The 22,352-nt window shown below is 42.8% G+C and overlaps 3 protein-coding genes across 8 annotated transcripts; 1 reads left to right on the plus strand and 2 right to left on the minus strand.

Moving 5' to 3' along the window:
- Positions 1-834: 834 nt before the first annotated feature.
- Positions 835-8,667, minus strand: si:ch211-67f24.7 (uncharacterized). Of its 3 annotated transcripts, XM_027010555.3 has the most exons (16): positions 8,530-8,667; positions 8,154-8,220; positions 7,667-7,711; positions 6,569-6,733; positions 5,976-6,076; positions 5,479-5,633; positions 5,324-5,389; positions 5,101-5,221; positions 4,820-4,958; positions 4,448-4,549; positions 4,128-4,211; positions 3,055-3,200; positions 2,642-2,854; positions 1,852-2,524; positions 1,456-1,544; positions 835-1,060 (listed from the first exon to the last, which is right to left on the minus strand). In XM_027010555.3, exons 3-16 carry the CDS (start codon positions 7,706-7,708, stop codon positions 955-957), a joined length of 2,202 nt encoding a protein of 733 aa, XP_026866356.2. In that variant the 5' UTR covers positions 7,709-7,711; positions 8,154-8,220; positions 8,530-8,667; the 3' UTR covers positions 835-954. The 3 variants fall into 3 exon arrangements, with proteins under 3 accessions (XP_026866356.2, XP_026866355.2, XP_026866354.2); XM_027010554.3 differs by lacking the exons at positions 8,154-8,220; positions 8,530-8,667 and adding an exon at positions 7,790-8,107 and having other exon boundaries at positions 2,642-2,851; XM_027010553.3 differs by lacking the exons at positions 8,154-8,220; positions 8,530-8,667 and adding an exon at positions 7,790-8,107.
- A 17-nt stretch (positions 8,668-8,684) lies between these two features.
- On the plus strand, positions 8,685-16,823 carry cdkn3 (cyclin dependent kinase inhibitor 3). 3 transcript variants are annotated; one of them, XM_081724935.1, is made up of 8 exons: positions 8,685-8,769; positions 10,117-10,208; positions 10,293-10,348; positions 10,436-10,480; positions 10,894-11,116; positions 11,737-11,768; positions 11,896-11,999; positions 16,287-16,823. In XM_081724935.1, exons 2-8 carry the CDS (start codon positions 10,126-10,128, stop codon positions 16,410-16,412), a joined length of 669 nt encoding a protein of 222 aa, XP_081581061.1. In that variant the 5' UTR covers positions 8,685-8,769; positions 10,117-10,125; the 3' UTR covers positions 16,413-16,823. The 3 variants fall into 3 exon arrangements, with proteins under 3 accessions (XP_081581061.1, XP_081581060.1, XP_026866375.1); XM_081724934.1 differs by lacking the exon at positions 8,685-8,769 and adding an exon at positions 9,249-9,335; XM_027010574.3 differs by lacking the exons at positions 8,685-8,769; positions 16,287-16,823 and adding exons at positions 9,249-9,335; positions 12,228-12,810.
- Positions 13,164-21,509, minus strand: cnih1 (cornichon family member 1). 2 transcript variants are annotated; one of them, XM_027010575.3, is made up of 6 exons: positions 21,369-21,509; positions 19,804-19,872; positions 19,516-19,563; positions 15,114-15,226; positions 14,830-14,973; positions 13,164-14,527 (listed from the first exon to the last, which is right to left on the minus strand). In XM_027010575.3, the coding sequence occupies exons 1-6, from the start codon at positions 21,447-21,449 to the stop codon at positions 14,500-14,502; spliced, it is 483 nt and encodes a 160-aa protein (XP_026866376.1). In that variant the 5' UTR covers positions 21,450-21,509; the 3' UTR covers positions 13,164-14,499. The 2 variants fall into 2 exon arrangements, with proteins under 2 accessions (XP_026866376.1, XP_026866378.1); XM_027010577.3 differs by lacking the exon at positions 19,516-19,563.
- Positions 21,510-22,352: the final 843 nt, after the last annotated feature.

Raw genomic sequence — 22,352 nt, forward strand, 5'->3', positions numbered from 1 at the left:
CTTTGAGGAACAGCCTGCCTCTCCCAGCCTCGTGGCGGTCATGGCGTCAAAATCGGAATCATGGGGCTGGTTGTCTGCCAGGGTTTAATCTCAGTCCCTGTTCACCCTCAATTTTCTGTTTTTGCTTTGGCTTGGGTGTGGTCTCTAAACAACCGCATCCGGCTCACACTCACAATAAGAGTTCCGTAACACGAGCAACACCTGCAGGGATCACCTCAGGAACTGTGTCCAAGGCAACCAGCCTCACTGGGCCTTTAAGAGCTCTGTTAATGATGTCACACCTGGTCTGTGTATACACTCGCCTTGGTTTCTCCGGCAGCCAAGGCTGTTGTGCTTCTGTTTATTTTGTGTGTGTGGGGTGGGGGTGGGGGGAGTTGTTGTTTTTTTTTTGGGGGGGGGGGTCTTGTATCATGTCCTTCATGGGATTAATTAATAAAACAGCCAGTCTTATTTTGTACAGAATATGAGGATCTCATTGTATTTTTCATACACATTCTAACATTCTACTGATCAATTGTGAGGTTCTTTGTCTGAGATAATCAAACATGCGGAAGTTCTGTACAGTCCAAGTGCCACAAATCCCAGCACTGCTAGGGGCATATGAGTCTTTCCAAAATGCCCCACCCTGATATGTGATGTGTCCTAGTTTTGCTGGTGTTGAATTAGGTAGTGCTGTAGTCCTGGGTATTGTCTTGATGGTGTCTTGAACAACACATTCTAAAGTGTTTCTAGACCATTTCTGAAGCTGTGAGAGGACCCTGGATTAAATAAGGCAGGCAAGTTTGTAGAAATATAGTTAAAGAAAGGAACCTTTCTTGGACTTGAACTTTCCTCATTTAAATTGCTGTGTGTGTGTGTGTGTGTGTGTGTGTGTGTGTGTGTGTGTGTGTGTGTGTGTGTGTGTGTGTGTGTGTGTGTGTGTGTGTGTGTGTGTGTGTGTGTGATGCACGGGAGTCAGACAGTGCTGCAGGGACCCTCGCTATCCTCACTCTCGTTCCAGATACCCTCTTCTGTCTGAGCCCCAACAGGATTGCCACTGCACACACTTCTATACACTGACCTGAAACACATGCACAGAAACATTAGTGCACACACTAAGTAAACAGAGCTCGTTTTGGGCTTGAGGAATTTTTTTATAGCTATTTCCTGGGCTGTATTCAATTAAAAACATGATTTTATTCATTGGAAGAACTCTCAAAACACTACAAATATTGAATGAATTATCCAAACTTTTCTTGGCAAGTATGAGCTAGCGAAAGATAATTTTGCAAGCATTCCAGCAACATTTATGTGCCTAAGGTAACCTCAGGGAGCAACAGCTAAAACAATTTCTGCTGTCAAAAGGTCTGCTTACATGCACATAACACACACAACACGCACAGTGTTCGTGGCAAACGTCCACACCCACTGACTGTCCATTCACCAAATCATTAACCATTCCCCTGCCTCACTTACCGGGATGGCTTTGTTTGTCGCTGTGGATTTATGATCTGATTGGTTGTACTGAAAGTCACTGTGCTCTCTTTCCCAGGCGTGGTGTCCCCCTGCCACAAAGCCACACATGCGCACAGTTAGATACACCACTCTAAATTAGTCAAAAAATTTTATTTTGTGCCAAGTGGTGGAATGTGTTTCATATAATGATCTTTCAAATGGAAGTTATTATTATCAGCTTGCTCAATCTCGTCTTAAAGTAGCACTGGGCAATGTATTCCTTCAAAATGATATCCAGTTACTACTCCTACTTTACATTAAAAGTAACATTAAAGAGGTGATGTGAGCATTTATCCACATGAAGAGTGTTGAGCAATGTAACGTATGAACAAGGGGGGAGAGAGAGCTGCCTAAGACCTGTTTGTTGGGGGCATCCCAGATAGGGCGGAAGGCCCCAGTAGGCATCCTGCGGGGTGCCTTCGTGCTGCGGCGCATTGTCCCTGACGCCGCCCCACCCACCTCAGGAGGGAGGGGGGCTGTTCGGGGGATCTGCCACCTGGTACACACGCTGCCCTCCCTCTGAGACGTGGACATGATGGAGGGTGTGTATGATGGCTTCAGTAGGACCGGGATCTCGCTGTCTTCCTCATCGTCATCCTCATCGTCGTCATCCTCGCGGCTCTCACCACCGCCTCTCCCCCCACGCAGTTCCAGTGTGTTGTCGGGGCTGCACGTTGTCACGGACGAGTAGTCAAAGACGGAGGCGTCGCCCAGGTCAGCGTCTGTGTCTCCTTCGTCAATCCTCTGCGGCAGAGAGTAAAGATCTGAGCGGCACACGCGCCCGTCCGGCCCAGGGGACCCACACAGCCGCTCCGCCAGCCCGGACAGGGAGTTCTGGTTCTGGGCTGCAGCACCCCGGACATCCACTGCCACCGCTGAAGATCCAGTGTTCAGAAGTAGCTGCTGTTGTCGGTGGGTAGTGGGCATGCAGAGGGGGATGGGGTGGCACTCTGCACCTTGGCAATCCCACACACAGTCCTCTGACCAACCACCAGGGGTCTGCAGCTCACACAGGCGTTCACGAGAATTACTGAATATAGAGAGACATGATAAATAATTAGCACTGGTTTACTGAGAATAGAGGACATGTTGGATGTTTCATAATTAAATTCTTCCAACGCCCAGAAGTAAACCAGTAATGTAGTACCGTAAAATGCCATTAGTGGGCAGTACTGGTTTTGGTACAGCAAGTTGGCAGGGCCCTCTCTCGTGCCCATTGCTGGGCACACTGATAGGTGCGTAGCATTCTGCAGCGCCTGCCCTGGAGTTGGCATGGTAGTCAGTGCCCGCTCTGGGGTTGGCACGGTACTTGGTGAAGGCGGAGCGGCCACAGTTGGAACTCACGACCTCGCACCTGCTGCTGAGCACGCAAACAGACAAACTACAGTCAGCCATCTGCACTGGACAGAAGAAGGTCTAGCATACAGGTTAACAGATTCACGCCTATGGTCAGACTTCAGGCAGCAAATCTAAAATTGGCTTCCGTGTGAGGTGTGATTAGACATCAAGTCAGTGTATAGTCATTTTTGGTATTATGTGAGTAGTATGTCATAGGCTGACCTGATCACTGGATCTGCCTTCTCACCCCACTGCCCTGACCTCTTGAGGGTCATGTGACAGCACATGCAGAGGTTACGCAGCACATGCTCACTCTCCTGTAGAGAACGATAGTCTGAGTGTCCACTGCCGGAACAGCTTAGCAGGAGCTAAGAGAGAACCAGAGCAAGAGAATTACTGTGAACCTTCAAATGGTGAGGAGCATGTCATAGAATGCAGTTTAGCGTATAGTTTGTGGGGGGTTTCTTATAATTTGTAAATGTTTTACAAATAATACTGAACTATCACATTTAAGTATTCAGACATTTTGTTAAGACATTTCCAATTGATCTGTGGTCTCACCTCCTTCTGTGAATGGTCCTTAAAATACATTTATTTATTAGCTTTATTGAAGTCCACTGCAAACTGAGTAATCATGGACAAGGGGCCTTGGTCAGACAGGAAACCAAGAACCCAATGGTCACTATGAGTAACATCCAGAGTTCACTGAACATCTGAACAAATCTCAAACCATAAGAAGCCAGATCCTCTAGTAAAACGAAGACTGAACTACTTGACCACAGTTCCCAGTGACATATATGGAAGAATCCAAACACTGAGCATTACATTAACGCCATTCCTATTGACAAGCATAAGCTGTGGGGATGGTTTTCCTGGGCCAGGGAAACTGCAGGACAGAGGGAATGATGGACGTAGAAAAATATAGAGAATTCCTGGCAGAAAACCTTTTCCATAGTTCCTAAGATCTCAGACAGAAGGGAAGGTTTACACTTCAACAAAAATAATGACCCTGAAACATACTGCCATACTGTGGCTTTAGAAAAACAACTGAGGTCCTGGAGTGTCCCAGCCAATATCAAGACCTGAAAAAGACCTGAGGTTTGAAGCCTTAAGGCTGTCATTGCTGCCAAAGGTGTTTTAACAAAGTACTGAGTAGAAGGTCTGAATACTTATGTAAATTGAATATTTCAGTTCTTTATTAATACATTTAATAAACTATTAAAACTAGTGTGTCTAATCCATTATAAAATGAGTATGAAACATAACCAAACAAACCGTGAAATTGTCATTCTTACCTGTACAGTGTTCAGGTAGGTGTGTATGCGTGATATTGGTGCTAATAGCAGTGTGAGAAGTTTAAAGTGCTCCTTCTGTTCCTCCTGGTGAATGTCCACCACAACACCACACAGACATGTCTGTCATTATTACAATGTTTGATCATAGGCTTGAAGTGTGTTTACCTTCATCTTTATCAAACAGGATTAAAATTTGTTGCAAACTCGACTTTTTTACTTCCCAAAACAAACAAAGAGTCCTTCTGTTGTGCCTTCACCCTTCTGTGTGTTTAAAAGTTAATTCCTGATCTTCAGCCTTTTGTGTATAGAAGGATCCTTGCCTGTGTATTCTGTAATTTGTCTGGCTGTTCTTGGCTAAACTCCATTGACAGGACTGTTGCCAGGGAGGCCATGTAGCCGAGATATGCATCACAGAAAGCTGACTGCAAAGAAACACAGTCACAAATGTATAAAATAAACTCAGTACAGTGGTATAAGAACTGTATAAGATGGGTGCCTAGAGAAGAGAGCGAATAGAGGTAACTGAAATATCTATGTTTACTGCATTGTACCATGTAAATAAATGAATTGCAATAATTTATGCATGAATCCCAAATATATGAAACATCCAGCAACAGAACTTGACTGGTTTGATAAGCAATATGTGTCTAATTTATCAGGTACATCTGCATAACAAATGGTATTAAATGTACATTGTCGTTTCCAGTCAGTTTGAGGAAAGCGTCTCCCACAGCCCAGCTCTGCTTGTCTACAGTCAGCCGCTCCTCCATAGAGTTCCTGAACAGAAGGTGGCGCTGCAACATCTGATCCACATGCCTCGCAAATGCCTTACTGACCAACACAGACACACAGTAAGAGAGACATACAGAACTGAGTGTTGCTGTGTAAATACTATGATGCTGTTAAATGCAGTGATGATGCTAATGGAACTGATCACACTGGTGAATATGACTGTGAGCGTGCTGTGCCTTACTGTAGCTTGGCATGGTTGTCTGTTTTAAAGGGGGTTTTGTACTTGTCGTAAAGCTGGCCAAGGTTGGACACATACTCCCACTCGGACCGCAGCAGAGACAGAGCCACCCGCTGCCTTCTGCCTGAAAACACAATCGGCCAGCGTGGATTTCATGCACACGACAGCTTTTCAAAGCCCCACTGTTTACAATGATAGAAACTAATAAGACAAGTGCAAGCTTTACCTTGCAGTGAGCAGCTCTGGGGTTCGTCCCGCCTGCCACTCACCTGAGAGGAGACAGTGTCTCCATCTAAAAAGTCAGCAGCCTCAGTGAGTTTCAAACTCGTGGGTCTTAATGGCTTAGCTTATGCCATGCTTGTGTGCTCTGCTAAAGCTCACCTGAGCTATTCCCCGCCCACAGGCCCTGCAGGTAGCAGTGCAGCAGAAGGTCCCCGCCCACAGAGCAAAGAGGAGGAGCCGCTACACCTCTATTAGCATCGCTAATACCATTAACACTGTTGCCAGCATCCTTAACCCCACTGCAACCAGCAGAACTGCACACACACACATGAGCTTTTTATTATTATAGCAAAGTAATTTAACAGGGTTTATTATAATCACTGTGGATTCATGCCAATTTACAACATCAGTGTAAGTTTAAGTCTCTTTATAGATTTTCTATGAACAGTCCTTCTGGTCTTTCTTCTACATTCAATTAAGAAAGATGACGTCCTCGAATTCTGCATGCATTACAAAAACAAGGTGATTTTATTTTGTAAAAAAATGTAAGATGCATTAGAAGTTAAAGGTCCTCAAAGCAAAATTGATCATGTAAAAAAAAATGGTCAGAGCTTTATGATAAAGGCTGAGTGGTATTAGCTGATAGATGAGCAGACCTGTCACTTGGTGCTGCCCCGGTGCTGCTGTAAGCCTGATCCGCTTTGATCTGGTCACTGCACATCTGACGTATCTGCCAGCGCACCTCTTCCAGTTCTTCCTATTTGTATGCACACACACACACACACACACACAAATGAACGATACATCCCTCAAGGATAGAGCTTGATATGCTTGTGTGAGGGGAAGAAAAAGTGCATTGTGGGCTGTGACTGAATATGAAACTTCAAGTGCATCAATTTTGGTGTATTAGAACTAATTACAAACATTGAGAATAAAACTCATGACATGCTCTTTTTTTTGACAAAGTGAAATTCTCAGGCTATTTTCAAATGTGAAACTCTCTAAAAACCACAGCTTTATATATTTGTATGTGTTTTTTATTGTCTATGATCCATTACTGTGTAAAACGTTCCTGCAGTCACATTCGTGTATTCAGTGTATTTTTTACAAATAATCCAGAATAGTAAATAAATAATTGAATCAAATCCTTTAAATAATTTCCTAAAGAATTGTAAATCACATTGAATCCTTGTGAGGTCTGAAAATTATGCATCTCCATGCATTTGTGTGTGTGTGTGTGTGTGCTGACCCTGAGAGAGAGCACCAGCGTCTCTAGGTGTAGAGCGCGCTTGCTGCAGCCGTGACGAGTCTCCTCGAGCTGAGACTGCAGCTCCGTGTCACCCAGCTGAATCTGATTCAGTTCTAGCAGAGCGCGGGAGAACCCGGCTCTGAGCTCCAGCACCATCGCCTGCAGCTACACAAAGAAAGGTAACCGGAAGCACACACAGACAGACACACACACACACACATACATACATAAAGATACATACAGAAGGCATACACTTAGGACACCTAAATATATACATGCAGATTCGTTCTGTAACGTCGATGAGAAATGTCACATCTTTGCACAACTCTGTGAAGCAGAAGACAAAGGCACCCCCTACTGCTGGGGCGAGAGCTTTACTGCCTGAATCAGCATGAAGAGACAGTGGAGACTCAACTAAGCTCAGCTGCTTTCTCCCATTGCCTCAGCACTGTTCAGCTGGCTTGTTTCACAGCAGCTCTGTGTGTGTGTGTGTGTGTGTGTGTGTGTGTGTGTGTGTGTGTGTGTGTGTGTGTGTGTGTGTGTGTGTGTGTGTGTGTTCGTGTATGCGTGCGTGTGTGTGTGTGTGTGTGTGCATGTGTGTGTGTGTGTGTGTGTGTGTGCGCATGTGTGTGTATAGAGAGAGAAAGAAAGATTCACAATTGTTGTAGTGAAGTACACAAGGGTTTTGGACAGAGGTCCTTTATCATCTGTGCAAGCAAAGTGCTTCTAAATCTGTAGGAGGAGGTTTTTTAAAAAGCAGATATATAAATCACAACGTTAATTCCATGAGGTTCTTACATTCTTCATTCCATGAAGTTCTCAACTGGCTTCTCCTACAAACCTTTTTTGCTTGCAAAGCTGATGAAAGAGCTATGTCCAAAACATTATTTCTCTGAAAACCTTGTGTACTTCACTACAATTTTGAATATCTCTACATCTCTTACACTTACACTTGTACACTTCACACACACACACACACACACACACACACACACACACACACACATACACATTTATATATATATAGTTGTGTGTGTGTGTGTGTGTGTGTGTGTGTGTGTGTGTGTGTGTGTATATAAGTGGTATAATTTTTTTTACCTTTGAGATCTCTCTCACAAGCTCTCCCTCGTGAGACTTCATCCTCTGTAAAGACAGATGAGGTTTTATACACACACACACACACACACACAGTGAATATGAATTTGCAATCAAAGTCCATACCATATCCTAATTGCCCAATTAGTCTCAGACATGTAGAGAAACAAACAGAGATTTTCTGCGACTCTGAGACAGAATTGTCTGACAGGTTGAATTGAACATAAAGTGGACAGAAAGAGAAGGGAGAGTGCAGAGAGATGGTTTTTCATGATTTAAACAGAAGTTTGGTGTCCTCCGCATCACCAAATCACTCTCATGCAGCAGTTAATGATGAGCAATGCCCTTTGGGTTCAAATGGTTTAAAGAATTTCTTGTGAAAGATGTAGCTCTGTGGATGTTTAAGAGGAATCTGTCTCTGTTGTAGTTAGGTCACTTCATTGCAGTCCCAAGCATAGTCTAGAGTGAGCATGTGTGTGTGTTTGCTAACCTGGACCAGGTTGCCCTGCCAGCAATTCCCCTGGTGAAGGAAGTGACAATTGCCAAAGAGCTCCACCCTACAGATTCCAGATCCCCAATGTCCACAGAGAGAGAGAGAGAAAGAGAGAGAGAGAGAGAGAGAGAGAGAGAGAGAGAGAGAGAGAGAATAAATTAATAAATTAATATACATTTGGATTTTGTCGTCATAAGCAAAATTATATATTTTCTGATCAAAATACTTCTTAGTTTTTCTGCATATGCTTGTACTCAAATACGATACACAAAATTTTACTATATAACACGAGAAAATATCAAGATTAATTAAAATATATTAAAGCAGTTAAGTGGTCTAAAGTGCTGCAAAAGCTTATACAACAGGCACTTACCAACAGAACGGACAGATTTTAAGTTTTCTTTTTCAGTTTAAACGCTGTTGCCACTCTCCTATAAGGCGACATAATGAGCATCATATGATTCCTGATGCAAAAATTGCCTCCACGATACCGAAAGCCCCGGTGTCCGATAAAGCTGGCGGGATGTCGCAGCCCGATCGTCCCTGCTAGGTGATTATTTCACTCTGGGAACGAGGACGAAAACCCGACACCGCGCGCCGCTCCGTCCCGCTGGTACGTCAGCGCTTATGCACGTGCAGTCCGCAGAATAGCGCCGTTACACCGGCAGCTGAATGCGTCGTAAACATCGGAGCTCGAGCTCATCTACGCCACGTGGAGCACCTTTGAGCGTTACAAAAACTATTACCGACTATACTTTTTGGACATTTTCTACACTAACCGTTCCAAAATTATTCATATTTCGTTTTTTAGATATGTTAACAGACATCCTTGCTTTTTTAATTAAACGGTGTGCTGCACTGAGGTGTTACTCCTACTGTATTAGCTAGCTCTAGAATACAGCCTGGTTTTAATATAAGAATGATGATTTTTGTTTCTAAATTTGTTGTGCATCCAATTGTGTCTGTCGAAAACTGCACCAAACGTCTGACCTGAGTCCTTCAGATGGCGCTGTTGGCACCATTGAAAACACGAAAACGGCTTGGTTGTTATGTTGTTATGAAGTGGGCGTGTCTCTGTTTAATCTCCGATCTGATTGGTTAATGTCCCCCTAGCTGACCTTTTTAAAAATATCAAAACACAAGCTAGCTGTGGTCGAGTAGAGGAGTATGGTTAAGCTGGTAAGTCCATTAACCCTAGCTAACTATCTGACAGTGGAGTAGGATAAACCCATAATATGTCACCATCATTTTGTTCAGATAGTGACAACCTACTTGTGTTCAGTTTCTCTCTCGTTTTAGTCACGTAGCGTTAATTTAAGTTATCTGGTTAATTAACTATCACTAAATTAGCACGTCAAATGACAACTACGGATAGTTAGCTAGCGGTAGCTAATTACAAGGCAGGTAGATAACTAACCTAGCTAAGATATCTATATAAACCTCAAGATTATTAGCACATAGTAATTATTACCACGTTATTATTAGCATAAAACAGTGTGATTGCTAGCTATCTTATTGCGAAGAAGGTGCAAACTTTCTAATTAGCCAGATAGCTAGTTAACCTAGCTAACGAACGAAATTTGTTAATGACAGTAATGTAACAATGCTAGCTTAGATAATTAACGTTACCGAAGTAAAAGACCGAAGCCACGAAATATCAAATTCTGACCGGGTCGTCAGTTTGTGTGTCGAGTACACGCTAACAGGGATGATCTAGAGACGCTGATCCCTTTTCATTTGGTCACATCGCCGAAGGTTATTTGAACACAGGGATTGTTCGAGATGTTCGGTCTTGTCCCCTTGACAAGTGCCCGATCTTATTTGCATGCTAGCTAGAGTTTTATGCGATATGATGCAGTAATTTATCGACCTTTTATGCGATTGTCGAGCGTTGTCTTGGAAGCTCGCTAAGAATATTAAAATTGCATCTGGACCTTCTTTGATTCACGTTCGTTTTTAGCGTCCTCAGATGATGAGGAGAGTGAGTGAGTTTGATTCATCTGATGAAGAGGAGGCAGGGGAGGCAGAGCACACTCCCCTGCAGATCTCCTGGTGAGTATCACGAGGGCCTGACTACCAGTTTATTACCAGTGTTTTGTTACCTGTATGTTTACAGGTTGTTCTGTATGTTTACAGGTTGTCCTTGTCAGTGGTAGAGTGCACTCAGTTTCTTGGCATATGTTCATTGCCAGGTAAAATCAAGTGTGGGCATCTCACTCTCATTATTATATTAATGACCAGTTAAACATTTTGTCCTTAAAGTTTTTTTATTCTCTCAGGATGCAGATATAAAGACATCAGAAGAAACCTGGAGAAAGATGTGGGTAAGTCAATGTGACACATACATACACTTTATACATATGAATAGATGTTATTGTTTTTCTGGAGTAGTATAGCAGATTTGTTTTTGGAGATAATTGGAAATAATGTGTCTAAAACACACTAAACCGCAGGTGCACAGCATAACATTGGTGGACCAGTAAACCACATCAAAGCTGGGACTGGGGATCAAGTAGAACAATAAGAGTTAGGGGTACAGTTATGGTTAGGTTGAGGGTAAAATAGTTGTGTGTGTCATGCAGTGCAGCATAGGCTGATATTTTTAGATGTCTTAGAACACATCTGCAATATGTACTATGCAATGTACCATTTGAACATGGTGTGTTTGCATGCTAATTTTTGTATCTGAACTGTGTGTGGGGGGGGTGTTTGTATGCGTGTTTGTGCACATGCACAGCTGAGTTGTGTGAGCAGGGAGTGGAGGATGTGTTTGTATTCTGTACGAGAGCAGAATTGGTGAAATACAGAGTGCCGTGTCTACTGGAGTGTTATACGCAGCGGGGACTGAGGGTGCACCACCTACCTTTCCCAGATGGGGGCACCCCTGAGTTGCCTCAATGCTGTCGCATTTTAGAGGAGCTACAGCAGAGTCTGCAAAACCACCACAGGACTGTCATACAGTGAGTCATATGTGCACATGCAAATACACCCCCCCCCCCTTCTTTAACACAAATGATACATTCTATGAAGTTACTTCAGATCAGTATTTCCAACCTCAGTGGCTACACACCCATTAAGATGATTTACCAAGAATGGTGTTAAAGCAAAAAACTGAGCAGGTCATAGATTGATTTAGCCAAATCATCACAAAATGTGCTACTTATCAGACTCTGTATCAACCTACCAAGTGCATCCCATCATGGCTACATTTGGAAAAACACGTTTGGTATGGTAATGCACCATGTCACAAGGCATGTATTGCCAGTGGAAGGTTCCAGAAAGCCGCAGTTTCCGTTGCTTCAGTGGCCCACACCCTTCAAGCAGTTAGGGGATGCCCAGTCCTGTTCTTTCTACGTGCATTCCTGAACAGCAATCGTAGACACTCTGCTCACAGAACACACTGCTAGAGATGCACCTCATAACCTGGCAGCTGCTATATTTTACATTAATTCCGTGTTAACTAATTAGTTGGCCTTTATTTCAACAATAATGTGCTATGTGATATTGTACAATTAGTCCATGTTCCCTTTACTTAAGAGAATGAGCAAGGAGTCGATGGTAGATTTTGTTTTTCTTTCAGCTGTTATGGGGGTCTGGGTCGCTCTGGGCTCAGTGAGTATTGGCATTTCAGTCTCACCAAAGATTTGTTAAATTACTATAGGTTTTTCTGAAACGCTGACAGTCCTGTTAGCAGTTTAAACTTGCTGTGTAAGAGCTCTGGCTTGTTCCACTGTCCCAGTTGCTGCGTGCTTGCTACTACATCTCTCCATTTCCATGACACCCAGTAAAGCCATTGACATTATTAGAGATGTAAGAGGGGGCGGAGCCATCCAGACTGTCAAGGTGAGTCACCCCCTCTGAGCTTTGTCTATCCTTTTAAACTATGTAGGAGTTTATAGCTGATCCCAGTGAGATGTTTGCAATCAAATTTTCCATTAAGATAAGATACCTGTATGGTATGTATACATTACATTTATAAATGTGCCAACGCTTTAGTATACAAATTTAACCAACACACACTTTACACCAGCCATCATTTCCCATCTGTGTATCTCCTTCATTTCTTCATAGCAATACAACTTTCTTCATGAGTTTCGAGAGAAGTTTGCAGCTTATCAGGAAACCAAAGTGGAGCCAGCCATTTCAGAGAGATCTGTGTCCAGATGAAAACATCTGATTTGCTGTGGCCACTCTGCCTTATGCAGCGTTAATCGTTTTTACCGACTAGAAGAGAATATAAATCACAACTTTGTCTTTCCCTGTGATTATGTAATTTAAACATTAATGGCTTTTTTCTCTAATGACACTCAACACAGATTTCTCATATCTGATTTAAAAATCTTGTTTTACATTAGTCTTAAACCAGAATCTACATATAAATCAGTATGTGCTCCGAGTTATGAATTGTTTCACTTTTCAGAAATATATCTTCCAATGGCTCAATTGTGCTTTCAAATGATCAAAAGTGCTGACCAACCCAGCAGCACAGTGGGTACAGTTCAATGGCAGGGCAACTGTTCCAATTGTATTTTCTTCATAATTCTTATTTCAGTTCAGATATTAATGAGTTAATTGAAGATCTTGTTAATGTGATTACTGTTTAAACTTTAAGGAAAGATACCCATTAATAAAGCAATAATTAATTGAGAAGTAATCTGCTGTCTAAAATATAGCCTTTAAGGCAGTCTAAGAACTTAATCTCTGCTTGTGCAGAACTGCACTGGACTTCACTAACCAGACAAAGCTGTGGTTCTTAGTCTGTGTATATTTATAAATTTGACCTTGCCGAGTTTTTTAAAATACAAATGAAGGGAGAATCTTCATTTTGTTTTTTAGATATGGTCTGGTCTAGAGTAATTCACTGATGTTGATTTCATCCCTACAACCCTGAAGGGGACTAAGCAGTTCAGAGGAGGGATGACTTCTTCAGTGTCCTCTATAAACCCAACACTACTTGAGATTAGTCTATGCTATTGTGTGAGAAGTAATCACAACACTGTCCAAATGCATGTTTAAAGAAGGTGGAACAGTTTTATTATCGTTTTCTTTCTGTGGTATGTGTTTCACTTCTAACTAAAGACACACAACTCAGAACAACGCCAACAGTGCAAACTGCATCCTCCAGAACTTCTCACACCACCATCTTTATGATAAACTGAGAACTCTTTCATGTATCAGAACTACACAGCCTTTCCTCATTGCTGAAGTATAAGGTTGAGTTACACTTTGAGTAGATCAATTCTGTGAGAAGATGTTTAATTTAAAATTACTAGTATTTCAGCCTTTTTGGATACATATTCATTAAACACATGTTTACACAGAGAGGCTGACTGGAGTGTCACCACTCTGGATCACTGAACAGCAGTTGGCCTGGCTTGTCTTAGGGTTACAGTCCAAATGGACCTCTACAGAAAAGAAAGAAAGCCCCACCTGACACCACTGTTGTGATGCTATACATTTGTTATGTTCTTTATCTGATACTGGCCTGTGATTCATACATGAGGCTGCAATGTTGCAACTGCAAAGATAAAACCCTTCAACCTGCTGGCTCTCTGCCTGGAGGGTTCACTGCCACCACACCCATTCACCAACAGCATTGGTGCAACGGCACCTGCCAAAGAACTGCATCTGTATCTGAAGTGAAGCACTCCTGTGAAATCTAGTAGGACAATACAAAAAGGATAACGATGGTGTAATGACCAACAAATCTGAATCAAGGTTTGGATAATTTAAGAGGATAGAGCATTTCAGTTTGGTAGAATTGCACTTTGAGAGGCCTAAGGTCATGAGCATGCAAATTTCTACCCATGTCTGCTATCCTGCAAAATGGCAAAAGTGCTGCACTCTTAAGCCTAGTGCAAAATGCCAACTTTAGCACAAAGCATTCTACGATCTGACAGGTGAAACCAACACATCTGGTTTAAAACATAACAACTTGGCACACAAACCATAGTTATTTAAAAATTAACTTCAATGTCTATCTGAAGTTATAAAATCATGAAAAATATTTAGTAAACATCAAAAAGAAGGGAAAAAAAACTTAGCAAAAAATAGCATTTTTAAAAAATGAAAAAAAAAAATGCAATAAGGAGAGGGGAGTTTCTGAGAGAGTGGAACAGTTCATGTAGTGGGGTGTGTGGGAGTGGGGCAGGGCAGGCTGCTGTACTGATGGCTGTTGGTGTCCTGTATCAGCCCTAGGGGGGGAAATAGGGTATAGAGAGCAGGATGTCCGTTTGGGACAGAACCGGAGTGCGCTAGGAGAGATGGCCAAAGTCCGAATTCAGCTAGGCAGATGCGCCTCACATTCCTGCATGCACATCTCTCCAGACCCACGGCGTCCGCTCTAAGAGCTCACCAACGTGTAGATCATCCTAAATGAAGAAACAAACCTCAAAACAGTGCTGCTGACATTGTGGTCTGGATCAAGAAATGGAGGAGTTCATAACCATTGTTTAATGCCCAAACATACATCTGACAAAAGAGACTAAATTCAGTGCTGTAAAAACAACAATGACAAACAGGTAGCGGAAGTCCAGTGCAGAGCAAAAAGGCTGTGTGAACACTTGTGACAGGGCATTCCAAGTCATTTAGATGTTTTTAGAGGTAAAAATAACAACACTAGTTGTGCAATGCAGTCTTGGGTGGTCTCATGTGGAGGTGCAGGTGTACATACCCATAAAGATAGTAGAAGAATGAGAGGAGGTAGAAGGCAAGTTTACACCAGCCTTCTTTCTGACAGTATGCCAGAATATCAGCATTCATTATGGTGGTGGGGTCATAGAGACCAGGACCACTCATCACAGGGCGAGACATGTACCTGTACACACAAAATCAGGACAAGAACAGTTTTTGACCTGTTAAACATGTTTCACCACAAGTCCCATCACACTGTTCTTTGGCAAATGAATTTGAAGGGTGCTGGACTTTGACTAGCCGAACGCAGCAGGTCCCACTTACCTCCAGACATGATAGGCCAGCAGGGGCATGTTGAGTCCAAGTGTGAGCCACTCGGCGGCACACAGGAACATCACACAGAAGAACACGTGGATGAGGTACTCTGGCAGCACCAGCTGAAACAGGTCACGTGTCCAGATTTCAGTGCTAAAGTTTAGCTGTGTGATCTGTAGCATGACCATTACTGTGCCCTGACGCCCATTACAAGACACTGCTTAAGTGGTGCAGAGCTGCATAGCCAATGGCTTTCTACTAGATGCTCCCAGGACCTTGTAACAGACAAAACTGCTTCTTTCCCCTCTTTTATGAGACATCTGACCAGATTTTGCCTTCTGGACTGGATTAAAGCCCCCAAAGCCAAGACACAATCCAGTGCAGAAGACCAAAGTCCAACTGGACAACTTTCTCCAAACGGGAGAAGCAGAGCCGGGGGAGAAGAGGAGTCTGCTGTGTCCCTAACACAACTCAGCCCTGAGACGAACATGCTAAGCCTTTTCAAACCCCCCCCCCCAACACTGGCTCCGCCCTGCCATTATAACTTCGCCTCCCAAGCTCACACTAATGATCTTACAGTAAGGCCTCAACGGGTTGAGATTGTAGCTATGGAAATCACACCATCTATATAGTACAACAAGAATGCAGGCCAAGCACTAACATTTCAGTTTTGGAGAGATGACGCTTAAATTTTAAACCAATTGTACAAGACCATGGAGGGCAGACCAGACCATGAGTTTGATATCACTCAGAAAGCATGACAACCACTGGAGTATACAATGAATGCGCTAAAAGTGTTTCTGCTTTCTGAACAACTTTTCAGGGAAAAACAAACAAACAAAAACCACAAAACTGACCATGTTTTAGTATAAAAAACATCGTTAGATGCAAGGATGCTTGGAATCTGCTAAAGAAGTTAGACACATTTACATTTTAGGCATTTGGAAGATGATAATATCCAGAGCAATTTACAAAAGTGCTTTGTCATCTACTCATAGAATGCATCCTAGCCAGTACAGTAGGGTAGAGTCCAAGATACCACTGAACTACACAGTATGCTGCTGCAATTTAGCCTCATCAGCATAGGCTACATGGTGAATAAGCGTCACATTTTCAAGACAAAATGTGACATTATGAAATGTGTATTCGTTACCTTTCCACTCCCTTCCCTAAAACATACAGCTAAAGCAGAAGACAGGAGTGGGGCAGAGGCATGCTGAGGGGCAGGGTGAAGAGTTGACCTTACAACCTGCAGTCCCTGACTGGAATGGCCAGATGGGAGCACTATATGACAGCCATGCAGGATGAGCATGATGTATAAAGTGTGGCGGGGTGCATGTGATTGGTTTGTGTGTGTGTGCGGGAGGATGCATGCACACGTGTGTGTTAGAGAACAGCCAGATCCTGCACTGCCATCACCCAACACTTTAACACATTTAACTGAAATAATGAGAAATGAAAAGAAACAAACAAAAAATAATTGTATAAAAGGCCTTGTGAATGATATAATAATATAATATAAAATAATATAAAATGAACACTGTAATGGAATGAAGCAAAAGTAGTACACGTGATGTGGAATATTAAATCAGGGCTAAAATACTGTGCATGTTCATTTTTCTTAAAAAGGTTCCTTTCTTTCTATCCCTCCCTCTCACTTGCTTGCTTGGCTGTGGGGGAAAATTGCTGAGCTCTGCAGAGGAAGGTCTCCATCTGGTCGTGTCCCCCCCAGTGATCTATACTGGAGACACTGGGCTCTAATCTACTCTTAAGACATGCATACCCCTCCATGACCAAAAATATACTTTCATGCAGAACTGGACCATTATTCTTGGTGATGGTTCTCTCATTTCTTTCTAATTCGTGAGTGACCAAATGGTGCCTGGTCAAAATTAGCTACATAATGTTTTGATTGAATCTCTGGCTACATATGCCAATAAAGTAACTAATCCATTAAGATACATCTCCAGATTAAACTGGCAGGGATCAGGTTCTCCTGTAATCCTACCATGTGGTAGAGCCTATTCCCAAATCAACTACATGACCAACCCCCCCCCACCTCCTTCCCTCCCTCCGGAGCAGACCAGGAACCACACCACACATTCCTTAAACCGAAACCAGCTCTTTATTTTACCCAGGGCTATGCGAGTACTGGTGAAGACTTCTTTTATGATAACGAAAACGTTGGTGACACGAATGCTTTAAATAGTGCTTCACAGTAGAGACGAGCCGTAGGTGCGTTAGTGGGCCACTCTGGAGTATGGTGGGAATGATGGGTGGGGTTCAACCCTGTGGCTGAATGCAAACAGAAAAACAGGGACAGGGTGGGGGATGCTGGCAGAGATCATGCATGCTGTGAGCACTTGCAAGTCTTTTCAGTTAACACCTGTAATCTGTGTAAACCACAACCCAACCTACAAACACAGTCTTAGACACACTTAGTCTCACAAAAGCACAGGTGCGCACGCTCGTACACACAAACACAAAATACTGCTTTAAACACTTTGTTCTATGAATACTTGACTGGCACCGACAAATTGCCATTATTTGAAACGAACAATATGTAATATAGTTACTCTTCTAAATCAATCATATGACCAAGATTTGTGATGAGAGATTAAGGAAACATGCCAAGTTGAAACACAGGCTTCTCCAACAATAGAGCTACAGCCAGTATGTTGTCCTTTGTAATTTCCCTTCTGAAGCAGAAAGTCTGTTTTTGTTTTGGCCTGTAATCCCACCCACAACACATTTCCTAGTACCATTTTGACATCTTGGGTTGCCAGATATGCAACAAACACAGCATCTGTCAAGCAAGCAAACGAACTGGATTAAGAGAATTAAATGTTAGATACTACCCAACCTAAAAAGCTTCAGCATATTTCTAAAATGCTCCATGACTGGGTACATAGTAAAATGCATGTAAATACTGGCAATGCATTTGAAAGATGGAGACAGCTTAGAACCCAGAAAGACTAAGACTGATGCTAAATTGGCCAATTTTCTCCTGAACAGGTAAACATCCATATTCAGCTACGGTTAGCAAGTCTTAACTAACTGATCACAGCTACTAGTAGGAATGGGCATTTTAAGTAATTTCAACATTCAAGTACTTTCATTCATACTCTGTGGTACATGTGCAGCTGGGTTATCAAGGCAGTGAATATTTGAGAGACATAACACAACGATATGATCACAACTAGTGCTGGATAAAGCGGTCATGATAACACACTAGCGTTATGTTAACTAGCTAACTGCCATCAGTCAGTTAGCTGACGGAGGAGTGGATGGGCCACAGATGTTTACCAGCTTGGCAACAAACAGATCTGCTTGTACTCTACTACTGCAACAACACATCATGTCAGTAATCTATATTCTATACTTTGAACTAATTGTTTGACAGGACGGCTGTGACGGTATCACATCATGTAATTCATGGCATCACGTCAGACATGCCCTGCGCTACAACAAAGAGCAGTAGGCTACTACTACTAAACAAATGTGAAATGATTTATCTATGATTTATATGGGGGAGGGTGCATGGGCAGACAACTCTCTCCAATATTTTGAATCTGGATTGCAGTGGCCATTTAAAATGACTGATGTCAATATTGCATATTAGTCCTTAAAATAGAATTAAATGCAACACAAAGTAAGCCCCTTTGAACTCTCCAGTGTTCCAAGCTGGACAGGGTGCAGATCCATTGTTTAGACAAGAGAAAGCCAACAGGAGCACAGGAGTGTCTGCATGTGTGTTCATACATTCTGAACAGTGTGTGTGTGTGAGAGATCTGCCAAGTATTTGGCACTTTTCACAATGCTAGGAGAGTACAGTGGAAAAACTCCACTTGCTGGACACAGCAAGTCTAGTCCTGGACTACAGGACATTCATTGAAGGACAGCAGACATTCACTGAAAACATGCCAGTAAAACATCCCATCCAGATGGCACAGGGTACAAGGCAGGAACCCACCATGGACAAGATGCCTGTTCATCACAGGGCACACGCACACACATTCATTCATGCCATGGCAATTTAGAGACGCCAATCTAGCAAACATGCACCTTTGGAATATGGGAGGAAAAGTGGAATTCCCATTCAGTGCTCAGGAAACAAGGGCAATCTGTGGACACTTCATTAGCAGACCTGCACAGCTGGGCATGGAACCCTTGGAATCACAATCCCTAACTCCAGGCCTCCTTGTCTAGAGCACCAAGGAACACCGCCAAACACAGCAGCCCAGAATTAGTCCGCTTTGGACAGGCCTCCGGCCAGGGTGCTGGTGTCTTCCAGTGCTCCAGGAGGTTTAGAGGGCCACGGTGCTTTCGTTAACTGAAAAGACATTTGCAAGCACTCTCCTCGTGCATACACAGACTGAAGGATTCAGCTGAACTGGTGACTGGTACCAACCTTCAGGGCAAGCCTGACCCTTTTAATCTTTTTCACCCTCTCAACTGTCTTTGTGCCGATTGGATAAAGGAACATAAAGTAAAAACAAACAAAAAATTTAGACAGGAAAACAAGAAAGAAAACTGTGTTAGTGTTGGAAAGCCGGCAGTCACTAAAGATTAGCGATATTTAGTTTAGCAAGAGAATGCAGAGGCTCACCAGAATTTGCAAGGAGAGGAGAAACACGGTTAGAGTGCGTGTCAAACAGCATGCGTGCTACACCTCACAACCACACACACACACACTCACCGGGTTTAACGTGTTGCATTGATCTATAGGGTTCTTGTAGTCAGTCTTCAGTTCATCAAAAGCGATTATCTGCATTCAGAAAACATGTGCATTACAAATTCAGTAGTGTAAGCAACACAGAACAGGTGTCTGGCGCCACTCAGAGGAGGACTGCTGTTCCCAGTGACAGGCCAATGTCTCAAGTGTCATCGCAGTACAAAGACCGTTTGAAGACAGGGGAGCAGGTATTGTTTTGAACTAAAGCACTTAAAAGCACATTAACCCTCATGTCAGCCTCTTTTCAAATATATTATTGAAGATAAAAGCCAGTACTGAAAGATCTGACCCCAACGGTGGCTGTGCTGTTCAAAGGAGGTGTGTCTAGACCTACATTAGTAGCCACCTGATTTAGGTCCAACACCACTGGTCTGTGGAATAGTTTTCTCTTCAACATGAAATGCAAAACCTGGTCCAGACACCGACCTCAGCAAGCAGCAGAGTCTGGATTGAACACCAGTATTACTCTGCCCAACATCCAGCATGCGATTGTAGCTTTCCTGGACTGGATAAGTATTCTTACGCAGGTACACCAACTGCTTGACAATACGAGGGAAACAGCGCAGCTATACATTAAGACCAGAAAGCAGCTGAGGAATTACTAGCCCGCAAGCTAGACACTACGAACCGCACATGTGACTCTCAGATTTATTACGCCATCATATATAAAGGACATGTTAGCAGAGTACGTTCTCATTGTGATCCGACTTTCAGATCCTTTTCTACACGGTCATGTGGTCTAAGCCCTTTCGAACTGTGAAACTGAAATCGATTGCAGGTGCGGCAACATGCAAGCGTAGTCAATATAACCCAAAGAACTGCTCGGCATTCGGACCAGTTGGGTTCTCCGTTTTACACCCGTTGAACAAAACCAGACATTAATTAGCCCATCAAATCATATTCAGTTAGAGAGGGGGGACAAAACCGCAGTATCCGTGTAAGATGATAAGCAAGCTAGGATAGCTCTACACAAACATAAAAGGTTGGCCAGCTAGCTAGTTAGCTTAGCTAGCTATTTACCTTTAAGTAAACAAGTGCCTGCTCTGGATGCCGTATGAACAAAATGTCAAATCTGTCTTTAAACGACTGCCTAAATCGGCTTACGTGTGTTTAAAGAAAGAACGGCCTCTGTGGGTCGCGTCATCATCATGCACAAGCAGTTTTGAGCTGAATGTGCTTTAGCTAGCGTTGCCTACTTTAGGTGACATGCTATCTAGCCAGACGAACTAGGCGGCTCACGACAAGAGAAGAATGTGTAACAATTCAATAAAGCCATACGCAGTCTGATTAGTTAGCCAGCGAGCTCCATGAAGAATAGAACCACTGAATCCAATTACAAGCGAAGACACGGTTCTCGTAAACTGTTAGCTGGGCAGCTAGCTAGTTAGCCAAGACGGTTCATATCAAGGCCGGGAGCGTGCCATTCATTCGCGTGTGCCTGCCAGAGCCGTTTTGTTACGGTGCTTAGCACACACACCACCCGATGTCGTTCAGCATGTATGTCCCTATATTTGAGTAGCGTTACTTACGTGCCAGATGGCGAAGAAGATGAGAGCCGCTGTAAGCAATAGCGCAAGCATATAACAAAAGGCCGCGAATGTGAACGCCATTTTAGCTAGCTAGAGTGGAACTAGCGCGTGAATCGTCACCAGAACAGCCAAGCTTTGAACGTGACGTCAGTTACGTCCAACTATGACACGACATGCATGTATATGCCTGTGGTGTGCATACATAAAACATGTAATCAACCAAATGTGCATTTTGCCACACGTAGGTTACATCTAAATATTTTTGGAAATACTACGTTTATGGTTGGTTGCATGTTTTTGTCTCTCCACTACGTACGTTAGGGTTTTACAAAAACCTTAGGCTGAGTCCCAATTGCGTACTATTTACTAATACTAACTAGGTTTTAGTATATAGTATGTAGTGTAATTAAAGCTGTCAAATCTGAGTATACTCAAAAATCCAAGAAGCATACTTGGAACTGGGCGTTTTTGAGTTTGGTTTGAATTGACACTATCGTCCCGTAATGTAATGCAAAAAAAAACAAAACGGAAAAGTGCCTGGAAACTACTAGTGCCTGGAAACTTGGAAAAAAGAAAAAATGGTGGACGACATAGGTGGTTCAGCGACGACTTGCAGGCGAACGGTCTATAGATATCAGTACAACTTGGATTTCTTTCGTTGAAACAGTAAATACATTAATAAACATATATGGTTGTTATTTTAGTAAGAAATCTGTTTGAACTGCATGTTACTTTAACTTAGCTATCAGCTTCACTTTAGTAGTGTTTGGCCTTCGTAGGTACGCTAGGTGGAGTTAGCCATTTAGCCAGGTAGCAGATGGCAGGTAGAATACGAGTCCTTAATATTTTAGGTTTAATACCAATGTTGATGTAATACATAAACTCAAAGAGAGTTTGATATAGTTCACTAATAAGTCTTCCAGTAGCTAATATTGCTTAATTGACATGCAACGTTAGCTAATTTAGCTAGCATTATATAGTTTC

The sequence above is a fragment of the Electrophorus electricus genome, chromosome 12 (assembly GCF_041902795.1).
Source record: "Electrophorus electricus isolate QZ-2024a chromosome 12, ASM4190279v1, whole genome shotgun sequence".
In the NCBI taxonomy this organism is placed as follows: Eukaryota; Metazoa; Chordata; class Actinopteri; order Gymnotiformes; family Gymnotidae; genus Electrophorus; species Electrophorus electricus.